Source organism: Teleopsis dalmanni, chromosome 1 (genome assembly GCF_002237135.1).
Source record: "Teleopsis dalmanni isolate 2A chromosome 1, ASM223713v2, whole genome shotgun sequence".
In the NCBI taxonomy this organism is placed as follows: domain Eukaryota; kingdom Metazoa; phylum Arthropoda; class Insecta; order Diptera; family Diopsidae; genus Teleopsis; species Teleopsis dalmanni.
The window spans coordinates 84944286-84957080 of record NC_051846.1 but is presented as its reverse complement, the minus strand read 5'-3'; the positions used below and the strand labels follow the sequence as shown (position 1 = coordinate 84957080).

Here is a 12795-nt window from a genome sequence, read left to right as displayed (position 1 = left end):
GTATTTACATTTACCCAGATTTTTATATTTACATTAGATAAATTAGAAATAGGTATGAATTATATCTTAATTTATTTAAATATGCCATAAAATCATCGACTTAATCGTTTTAATATGAGTACAAGTAATAATTGAAAAAAAATTTTTTTTTCGACTAACTTTTAATGCTTTTATAAAAAAATAAAGTATACGAATGGCTAATTTAACATCTAACCAGATAATTTGTTTGCGAGAATTCAATCTGATTAATTATTTCCTTGAAGAAGATCGGTAGTGAAAGACTTCTCCAACATAATATAAGTAATGTCCGTGGGTAACAGTTCGACAAATCGTATTTTAAGGACGATAATCGTCATTATAGAAAATATTTTTAAGAAGGAATAAATACTAAAGTTTTTATTGTTGAGTTCAATTATTTTTAAATAATAATTACATAAAGAAGCATAAGTTGATTAAGTAGAATTAATACTTTTACACTTTGAATTGTGAACATTTCATAAAAAAATATTTGTAGCAAATTAAATATTGCTATATCTTATAAATACAACTATTCTGTCCATTTACTATTCTGCATTATAAATTTCGAATGTAAAAATTTATGTTGAAAAAAAAAATCTTCTTTAAGAGTAACTAAGATAAAGAATATAAAAAAAATTTAACAGGATAAAGTTACATTCATATAAGTTGTTGTATTTTCGTATATCATACGTAATACCACTGATTTAAAATATGTTTTATAACTTAAAAACTTGTAAGTAATACAAATTGCATATAGGTTCTTTTAGATCATTATTATCGGTAGTTATAACAGCGCGATTTATTTTTAAACTATCTTAAAGAGTGTACGACAGCTGTTTTTGTCCCCCATTGCAGCCCTATAGCTTTTAGTCACTTTGTGTTCATCCTTTGCTACTTTGTTCGTCTACCTTAGGCACGGTTTTCCCTACCTTCTTGCATCTCAGGCTTGTGTTTTTTATATATTGGTCATTATGTTGTCCTCATTGGATCAAAGTATGTATATCATACTCTTAGGGAATTTCGTTCCTCTTAGTTCTGTTAGGACATACCCTTTTATTTTTCATTTGAGATATATTTGTCCTATATGGATAATAAGTTCTAATGACTGATTATTTTATATGTTTTTCCTATATCTAACTATATTTATTGTATTTTAAAAATGTATTACTGATATTTTTATGCACACAGTTTTTTATAATAGCATTTGTTAATAATAAATATGTTACTGATATTTATGAACAACATTAAAATTTCTGTGTTGACAAGATAAAATGAAAGAGTCTATCCACAAAACAAAAAGTTTAGTAATAAAATCTTACTTAAAAAGAAAATTTAATTTTACATAAAATATATAAAATTTTTTAGACACTCTAAACTAGTTGAGATTTTCTGCAAAAAAAAAATATTTTTAAAAATAGTGTAGCACATTAGTTAGTCTTTAAACATATGTAAGATTGTTAATGTAATGATGTATATTTATTTAATTTAAAGTATAAAACGTATTATAAATTTGGCTAATAAACGTCGTATCGGCTCTTCAATTCCTCAAGTAAGATTAATTGCATCCACTCTGACATCTCGCAACACACTGACTCTTCTCGTGGCAAAACGACACTTCTTTACTTACTGACGTTTACCACTTATATATACTTACTGTTAACTGATATCCATTCTAAAGTATTTGATTTATTTTTGACACATCGAGTTTATTATGTTTAAAGTTTTAGTTTTGATATTTAAAGTAAATCTCTCTTCTACAATATAAATTACTTTATTAGTAAATTAAATACTTTTCTTACTTATAATTGCTTAATTCTGAATATTCTATTAAAACTGTTTAATACACTTTTGTTTTTAAGATGTTCAACAAGTGTTAACAACATTCTTTAGTGCAATATTTTGCATGAAAATTTTAAGAAAGAAATTCCAAACTTTTCTGTAAAGTTTTTATTAAAATTCAATTTATTTAACAACTCAATAATAGAAGTAAATATCTATCCCAACTCTTTTGTAATACAAACCAAACCGCAAGACATGACAGTTAGTAAATTTCACAGGTAACTTTATGCAACTTTTTACACTAAACTGTAGTCACAAACAAGTCACAGATAAACATCGAGAATTTCGGTGTTGTTCCAGTATGGGCAACTGTACCAGAAATTAAAAACTACACAAAAACAACAACAGGACAGCAAGAAAGGCACAAGTAGCTGCACAATTTAAGCCAACCACACGCAGTCAAGCAACTGCTTATGCGGTTTTACACCACAACGCCGACACTGAAGGTAAAAATTAAAGAAGTTGTAAGCTTTTGAGATTAGATGACACGTAAAATAGCAAAGAACTTATTCTGATTTATATATGAGGTAAACTTACGTCTGAAAGTAACAGGTTTAAACTTTTACAACTGCGTCGAAAACATAACAAATAAACACCTCAGCCTGTATTCTCCTGTAAAAAGTGTTTAATATTGTGAATTGCATAAGACTGGGTAAAACTGGATAAAGTTACAAAATTTGAGGTTTGTGAAATAAAAATGTATTGAAAGATTTCTACTTAAAGATTGAAACATAGATATAATAAGTGTTATACAGTATTAACTTTTGCTTAATTTTAAGAAGTACACATTTTTAAAATTTAAATTTTATTTTTATTTTTATCTTATTTTGAATGGATTTTGTATAGAATTTGTGTGAAAAATGATATTTATAGCCACTTATATGTCGGTTAATTGTTAATTGTTTAACATAAATAAAAGAATGTATAAAATATTGAAATTAATATTTAACTGAAAATTCTTCTGATTCAGAACCAATTTAAAACAATATTGGATAGTGTACTTTTTATTAATAACACAATCATTTTAATAGTTTAATGTATAAAATTATATTAAATTTCAAAAAATACTCAACTATTTGTAACTATTTTAATTAAAAATGCAGTTCATTTTAAAAAATTACTTTATAACATCCTGTTTAACTTTATATATTACATAAAAATAAGCAAACATCTTACGATAACCCTAATGTGAAGTTAGAGTGCTTACGAATCCTCCTCAATTTTCTAAAAGAGCTATTTTGATACCACATTCTTCTTAATAGTGGATAGAAAGTTATACATATTAAAACCAGCCATACACATTAATAATAAATACAAGTATTTAGTCAATATCAATATTGAATTTAATGTGTAAGACTGATTCTGAATAACTCTGAACATAAACTTAACTCCGGTGATCTGGTCTCTCTTCCCTGAACGCCACTAGACATGTACTACAAAAGATTAATAACTGATATTATTTTGAATACTTTTTTTTTTTTAATTTACTTTTATATACCAAGTCAAATGTTCTGTGTTGAGAGTATAAAGGTCATATAGCTCTATATCGGACTGTTGAATAAATATGAGCCCAATTTATTTATGGTCATATATCAACTTTTGTCTGTGACTTAAACTAACTATTTTTAAAAAGTATTTAAATGCTAGCTGTATTATATTTAAATAACGCTATTTGTTTTCTATTGCTTGTAATATGGCAGGATCGTGGGAAGAAAAACCATTACGTGGTTTTATTATAAAATTTTTACAAGAAACATGAATAATGACATAATGGAACGCTGAAATCCTTAACTTATTATATTTATAGGTTACATACTAAATACATTTTACATACTTACATTTTTTATCTTCAAATTTTTTGTAATATGACTTTAAGCTATAAGCTTATCATTTTTATACAGTAAAAACGTTTTTATTTAATATTTGTTTATGATATAAACAATATCAATGATATGAAATATGACTAAGAAAGTATTTATGAAAAAAAAAAATTTAAATAGTAATGCATTGCAACATATTGATCTATTATATTAAATTAACTGATTTCTTTTCACTTTTAATTTAAATAATTATTAAATTAAATTTAATTGTTGTAAATCATCGCAATTAAACTTTTGTTATTTTTATTCAATTGTGCTTATTTTTAATTTTTAAATTAAGGAAATGTGTTACTCATACGTACTGTAGTACAAATTTAATGTACAATCAAATTCAATAGAGGGTCGTAATTCTTAGGATTCGGATATCTTAATTTTTTAGAAAACTTAAACTAAATTTAATTCCTATATAACAGTCTGAAATCATAAATTTACCTAAACATTCCAGAACATTTTCCATTTTTTGTATTACAAAAAATATATATATACATATGTAGACATAAAGTCCATTATTATTAAAATACAATATATACGTTAATGCAATATATGTTATATATTTTATAATATATATATTATTTTATAACATGTTATATATTTATAAAATAGTATATATGTGAATATAAAGAAGTAGTAAGTACGATATATTAAAATATGTATACTTACATGTGTAGTAAATAAATACTTTTTTAACTAAATATTTATATAGTTAAAAATATGTGGACAAATTTGATGTCCACGTAAAAATTTTTCAGCATTTCTGGCAAATTTGTATATGTTCTCTTAAATCTTAAAATCCGCAAAACCATTTAATAACCAATGACCTATTAATGAACTACTTAACAATTCAAGCGACTACTGTGTTATTATTGTTTTGAAAATATTTTATCTATATAAATTCAAAGCGAAATCACATCATTAATTTTTGTTTATTATATTATTATTTTTTTTTTTATAATATTTTTTTTTTGAAATAGAATTAAAAAAATATTTCTATGCAATAGGAATATCTTTAGCTTTATTGTGCTGCATCTCGAAAACTTATGTACAATGAGAGAGAAGTTAAAAAAATTATGGCAATAAAAAGTAATAACATAATGTAAAGTTATTGTTTATGCAATGGCATAATCGTTTAAAGAGAACTGCTTCATTTTGTATATTAAAATTCTGCATCATTTTTCCTTATGCAAATATATGCCATGCCATGATATGGGGAAAGTAAATATTTATTTAAAATACTTAAAATACTTTAAGTTGCACATTAAATGTTGCATGAAAAAATATAAAATATAAATATAAAAAACACGCTAACAAAACAACGCATTATAATAGCGCGTGGAAGAACTGAAACATGCATTAAATACTTTTGCTGCTGTCGGAAAATATTTTTGTGAAAACAAAGTGGAATAATATGTGCAGAGGAGCAGAGGAACAAGAGGAGAATGCACTGAACATTCCATTTAGAATAAAAAAGAAAAAAGCGAAATTCGCTAGTAAAAAATAAATACAATATACATATTTTCAAGGTTTTCTCTGGAGAGAAATGCAAGGCACATGTTTGCAGCCAATGCTGAGGTATTGCTGTTGTTGCCGTCATTTGCGCTGCTTGGTGTGCCTGCAGATGATGTTACCATTGTACCACTTAATGCTTGTTGGTACGTTCCTTATTGTTGTTATTTTGTTGTTGTTGTTGTTGTTATTGTTATTATTGCTACTGTTGCTTTAGCGCTAACAGAGCTAAAAGATTTAGGTTATGTGGTGCACCATGAGGTCCATTCAATTGTTGTTGCAACCACAAGTAAAGCGTAGGAGGCTTTTATGGCAACATAGACATTTTTATATGTTATTGCCATATTTTGCTCCTTCTGCACTCAACATCATTTGTGTTACAATAAAATTACTATAAGTATTTATGACAATGCACTACCTAAGCTACAGTTGTGCTGGTTCTAATAAAACCCTTACTTACAAAAATATAGCTAAAGTTAATGTTTACGTTAGCATTGACGTTGGCGTTGGCGTTGGTGTTAACGTTGACGTTGACGTCAGCATTAGAGTTGGCGTAGGAGCAGTAGCAGACGCTACTGGTGATGACGATAATAATGATAATGTTAGCATCGCATTGCATCGCATCAGCGCAATGCATGCTCAGTAAGATGCAATACCCGCAGGATTTCGTAACTAAAATGTCAGTAGCACATCAACAGGATCTCTGTATTGGAATGAGTATCATTTGTACGTTTTCATTTCTGTTAGGTTTGAAGATAGCATCATAAATGCACTACAACTGCACTGAGTTGTGGTGTGGTATGGTGTGGTGTGGTGTAGTGGAATCTGCATTTGTGATTACTGCAGCATATTACATTTAAGCGGAAAAGATGAAAACGTAAAAGACTATAAACAACTGCAGCATATTGTGGTAGAACTGTATATCTTCCATGGAGGTAAGCCCTCATTCTTTTGGTTGGCAAAAATGTGATAAAAGCGTGGCATTCCTAACACATTCTCCCTTCGTGCCTCATTCAACTATTTAAATACTTATTTTCTATTTGTTGCGCTTAAGCTTATTTTCTTGCTGTTTTCGCTGTTTACGCTGTTGTCGTTCCCACAGCCACACTCACATTCCTATTTGCTGCTGCTGATGCTACTGCTGCTGTTGTTATTGCTTTTGTATGATAGTTGTTTTCTTTGTTTTTTGTTGTTTTTTTTTTGTTTTTCTGTTGTTGTCATATTCCTTTGTGAAAGTACATGTGCTTTTGTAAAAAAGTATTTACTAAATTTCTTAAGAGCTTTTGTGTGCCAGTGTGTACGTATGTACGTATGTACGTATGTACGTGTGTTCAGTTATTTATTGAAAATTTTTGTGAATGCATGTGTGCGTGTGTATGAGTATGCATATTGTTCTCGTTTCCGTACAATTGATATCCGATTTTCGTTGTTCATTTGAGTTCAATGATGCCATTGTGGCGGCTTTTGCGTTTTTATGACATTTGCATTTTGCGCTTATTTACTGCATTATTTTGCTCTTTTCGAGGTTTCGAGTTTTAAATTTCATTTTTTATTTGTTGATATTTCGTACATTTTTCAACTCATTTATTTTTCTGGATTAAATTTTTTATTATTATTATTACCATACCCATTTGAATATTTGCTGTGTGAGCCTTCCTAATTAGGGCTCTAAGCTGCTTATGTTAAGTGGATGTTATTTTTGCGTTACTCAAATCCCGAAATGTGTGCCACATTTTTGCATAGTTATTTTCTTCTCTTCATTAATTTAAATATGTTTTTATTCTTGTACTCATTTTTTTTTATATTATTTATTATTGCATTTCTATGGTCTTTTTCAACTTTCACATTTTCGTGTTTTAAGTGGATTTACTTTAAGTATCCACAAAAAAAATTTTAAAAATATTTGTAATATACTTAATAAAATTATGTCAGTAAATATTAAATATTATATATTAAATTTTATGAAATTAATATTTTAAAGAAATTATATATTTAGAGGGTTTCGAATACCAAAAAGCAAGAAAGACTATAAATTAATTTAGAAATTCGAATATTTCCTAAGGCCACTGATGATGAGTACTTGGCAACACTCGAAACGGTGTTGTATGGTCAACCCAATTTCTATAAATTAACTAAATTTTTGTGCTCGTTCTTTCTTTCTTTGCTATTCGAAACCCTCCAAATTTTAAAAAAAAGCTTCTAAAAACTAATTGAACTTTAAAAATTTTTATATATTTTTAATTTAAATTTCTGTAAATATTATATACTATATGTCAAATTTTATGAAATTAATATTTTAAATAATTTATTTTAAATAAAACTTTTATATAATTTTACCTTAAATGTTTGTAAATATTAATTATAATATGTTACATTTTATAACATTAATATTTAAAAAAGCGTTTTATTTTAAATACAATTTTTATATACATATTTATAATTCAAATTTCAGCAAATATTAAATATTATTTTATTAAAGTTAATGAAACTAATATTTTAAAACAATTTTCTATAAATACTATTTTTGTAAATTTATAATTTAAATTTAAAAGTAAGATATAATTAAGTAAACTATGTTTCGGTAGATACTTTTACAGAATATTTAAATAGTCAGATCCATAATCCTGTAAAAAGAAAAGCGGCCATTCATGTTTTTTGTTCACTTTTATTTAAATTTTAATTTAAAATTTTTATATAATTTAACATTTTTTTTAATTTTAAATAAGATCGTTTACATAGCTCATTAGTAATATGAAGCGATATAAAATTTTTTTTAATGAAATATTTGCAGCAAAATTCTATGCAGTTAATTTCATGAAAAACATTTCAATAGTCCTACAAAAAATGTTGCCTAAAGCAACCATGAAATATTAACACTTCATTAGAATTGGCAATATTTAAGTACAAAAACTAAAAACTAAATAATAATCGGTTCATTAAAATAATAATATAAATTAGAATTAAAATTAAGAGTATAAAATATTCATTAGATATAAAAAGATTAATGATGTGGTAAAATGTTTTTTTTTTTTAAATTAACGTATGATATATGAGTAGTATCCCACATTAACATAAAATGTTCATTTTTAAGATATTCTTTAAAAAAGATTTTTGATTTTATTTAATATTCAATATCATAATATATAACATATATAGAGTATATTAAGTCCCTTCTTTAAAAACATTGCTATTAAGTAAAACTCATAAAAAGCCACCACAGCAAATTTTAATACACTTTAGTCAAGTTGATTGAAAAAATTTGTCAAATTCTTAGTTTTTCATTTTTTTGTAAATTGCTTACTGGTCATATAACATATAGATATAATTAACATAATTAAGATATAATGTTAATTAAAAATTTTAAGTTGAATCCTCTGTTTTAGAATTTTTCGGGAAGAGAAATTAATTATGGAGCGCAATGGATTAATGGATCAAGTTTTTTTATTTATTGATATTTTCCATCATTAATCGAACGAAAAATTTTATTTAAGGGTAAAACAGTTGTTTACTAGAATATTATTGACCCATGTTATACTTGAGCCAGTTTTTATAACAGTTTTCGCACAGTTTACTGCATTTATTGAACTGAAATCTTAGTCATGCTTTGATGCTATTGAAACGGTGATAAAATTGATACATGCACAATACTTTTCTTCGGTAATTTTTAGATCATTTTTACTTTACAAATTCTTTCCTTTGATTTTCTCCACACACACAACCAAATAGAATTCATGGCTACGAATTTTTATGCCACAGAATTCATCAAGTGTAGCAACCATCAAAAATTATAATAAAAAGTTATAATAAATCCTCAAAAATAAATTCGAAAATTTTTTTATTCACACTTTAATTATTTATCTTATCTTTTAAACTTAAAACAGCCATATTCATTATTCTATTTTTTATAATTTAAAATATAAAATATTTATTAATGTTTTTCTGATTTTTTAATTAAAGGCTGATATCTCCTGTCGGAATACAAAACAAACCGTCAGTTCCATACTTACTCGCACCAATTTTGTCACACTCAAATATGTCACTGATAATTGGGGCACAGACACGACAGGATTCAAATTGGTAATAACATCAGTAAAAGATCCAAGTGAGTATTACAAATATTAAAGCTACAATGTAGTATTCTATAATTACTTATATATCCATTTTTATAGAACACACCTGTAAAGATTTTACTTGCGCCACTCGCGAGTTTTGTATTAATCCAGATTTACTCTGTGATGGCATTAATCATTGCGGGGATAATTCCGACGAATCAGTACATAATTTATGTCAAAGTATGTATTAATACTCTGTACTATTTACTACATGAAAGAGCTAGAAATTCTTACCTGTCCTAATTTGTTACCCTTATTATTTATTTTTGTTTAAATTAATTAATACAAGTATATAATAATTATATATAACAATTTCCTCTTTAGAATAAAAAAATTACATTTTTTACCACTTTGTTTGTTCAATATTTTCTGCAAATTTATTAATTTTATTTATATTAATACATCTAGTTTTTAAAGCGTTATCAATTTTTATCTATATTCAATATAATGAATTTTTTAAGTTTTATTACTATATTCAAAAAAAAAATGTATATATATATATATATATATTAATTGCAGGTGAATCCACAAGCACAATCTTTGGTGTTGATATGACGTGGTTTGTGCTGATTGTCGTCACCATTGTTTTGATACTGTCCGCGGTCATTGTTGGAATATCAATTTGTTTCTGTCGAAGGCAGGAAGACGCAAACCTTAATCAAAATACTACAATGCAAAGTAATAATCTTTTTATGGGAACGTAAATATTTTATTAAGAATTAAATTTTAATTATAGTGCATCACACAGCCGAAACAAATGGCTCATCAAAGCATTTACACTACCATCATGGCGGTACATTGTCACGAGAGCATACGCAACTACCGCCTCAAACGTCGGGAAACTGGCTTCACCCTGCGGGACCATCAGGGTACCTCCGCATTCAACACTTATTGAAGATGGCCACCAAAGTCCGTCCCATTTGGTGCTTGGCAAATTCCGTCAATTAGGTCAAGATCTTTCACAAAACGCTGGCGTCATTGGCGTCGTTAACCACACGAACGTTAATCCAAATGCAGCCGTCGGCACTGCACAAAAGGACGAATGGTTCGTTTAAAACGCGACGTGTTATACAAAATGGCGCGTATTCGTTCGTTTGTTCGTTCATTCGTTTTTCTTGCGTTCGAAACATTTTTTCAATTAGAAACAAAAAAGTGAAAGTTTGACTTGGAAATAATATTTAATTATAATATTAAACAAAAAATACATTTTTTAGTATAACGAACAAAGGCATGCGACACATTAAATTCAATTGTTTTTTTTTCAAAATTTTAAAATTTAAATTCGCTCCTGTTCTGTAGACTGTGTTTGCATGGATTTGTGCACGTTAAAAAATATTGAAGAAGAAAACATTTTTAGAAAACATCAGCAACTAAAAAATTTTTTTTTGTTTAAAAGGATATTTGCATAGCATTAAATGAAGTGAGTACATATAATTTATAAATATATTATTATTAGTTTGTAATGATACATTAAAATTTTTTACATCAAAATTTATTTTGATTTTTTTATATTGATTTTTATAATTAATATCTGAAGCTATTAAAATGTTGCTCATATTTTTTAATAGGTAATAAAACTATTAATGAAATTAATTTAAATTCATATTGACAAAAATCCAAGTTTTTACAAAAATACTTTTAAAGCAATAAAAAAGAAAAATTGAAACAAATTAAAGAACAGAAAAAAGGAAACCTCCATAAAATTTAAGTGTTTGGCTAATCATTTTTGTGAAGTATTGATTTAATTTAATATTTAAACACACAGTTGCGCCTAAATTGAATCATTTTATCTATAGCTCTAAACATCAATTTAGATCATCGTATACTTGATCGAATATCTTTTATTAAAAGCCAAGAAGGGTGACCAATTAACCTAAACAATCTATGCTTATATTGTAATATATATCATTGTTTCACATACAAGTCGACAATAAATTGACTTTATTGCTCCAATTTGGCTAAAATATTGTTAATAAGCTTTTCTAATAAAATACAAAAACTCGTATTTTGGCAAAAAATTTTAGATTTTATTCTTACCTTTAAATGGCTTTTTGGATGGTTACTGCATCCATAAAATATCCATTTTTCTATTGATAAGTGCACACCGACGCAAAGGAAGAAGCCAATAAGTAGTTGACTTCAATGGTTAAACTTAATAATCTTAAGTTTATTTTCAAACGCACTTCACTCTAAATTTGAAATAAATTCATTCTCTGAAAATTAAAGATTTTATAGATTGCTACAAACAATATACATATAATAGTTTAGTAGGTATGATATGTAGATCAGCACAGTGTTTTTTAGACAGAAGTTATCAATATCCAACTTTAAATTAAATGATTTCGAATAATAATAATATATTTGGTAGAAATGTTAAGTTTTAGTAACAACCAACAGCAATCATATTTCAGTTTGGTTTTTTTAAATAGAATATAAGTTTTTATTAAAAAAAGCGTACATTATTGAGAGCAATATAGGCAATAGTTAGTCTAAATTGGGTTCTGAGTGATGCGGTAGTTTTTGAGAATTTAATTTACCTAAAGTGACATATATGGTAGTATCAGCTATACATTCAGAATATTTTAAAGTAGGTTATTAGAGATGTTAGGAAGAGCACTTTACAATGACTGCAATAGGTCAATACCCTTTGGTAAACTATCCAAAACAACACATATTAATGATTACCCACAATGGTCTTCCGCTTATGACCATTATGGGTCACATGTGTTATATGGCTTAAATAAAATGTGCTACTAAGAACTTTGTGATAACTGTGGTATCACAATGGGCTGACTTCTAGGTTATGAATAGATCGCCATTTTTTAATAAAACTGAGTGCCACATAAATATGCCATTTCTTTTATTTTAATAAGTAGGATTAACACATATTTAATATTGTTTAGAAAGTATATTGGATTTTAACTGAACAAAGTAAAACAGAATATAATTAGAATATCTCATAAAAACAATTATACATATATAATTACTTTTTACTGTCAATAATTACATTTTTTATTGAATTTTTAGGACTGTACAACATCAACAACAATTATAGTGGACATCACCGCGCAGGGTGTATTGAAAGAGATTTTACGTACCCAAATCTCTGAGCGTTGAGCTTAAATTAAATAAGAATTTAATTTTTGCGGGATAAGCAACGCAATTGTAAATAAATTATATATAAATATATAATTTAAATGTGAACTAAACTAATTAAAAAAAAAACTGAATTATTTTATATAAGTAAAATTGTTTATAAAGAATTTTTTATTTGAGCAAAAAATTTTAGTGTCTATTCTAAAACATTTCAATTTTACATATAATAAATAACATGAATGCTATAAATATAAAAATACATATAATTTATATTAAAAGAAAATAAAAATAAAAACCAAATATTATATTAAAAAAATATTTACGTTAATTGTAATGTAATCTAATTT

General features: G+C 26.3%; 1 protein-coding gene across 1 annotated transcript in view; it reads left to right on the top strand.

The window, feature by feature from the left end:
- The window catches only part of LOC119668646, a 72852-nt gene extending 60313 nt beyond the window's left edge, over positions 1–12539 (top strand). Inside the window, exons 4-8 of the mRNA XM_038078220.1 lie at positions 9198–9342; positions 9410–9532; positions 9872–10030; positions 10089–10772; positions 12380–12539. Of these exons, the coding sequence (XP_037934148.1) occupies positions 9198–9342; positions 9410–9532; positions 9872–10030; positions 10089–10300 (639 nt within the window). The 3' untranslated portion in view covers positions 10301–10772; positions 12380–12539. The remainder of the gene's footprint in view (positions 1–9197; positions 9343–9409; positions 9533–9871; positions 10031–10088; positions 10773–12379) is intronic.
- The last annotated feature ends 256 nt before the right edge of the window (positions 12540–12795 follow it).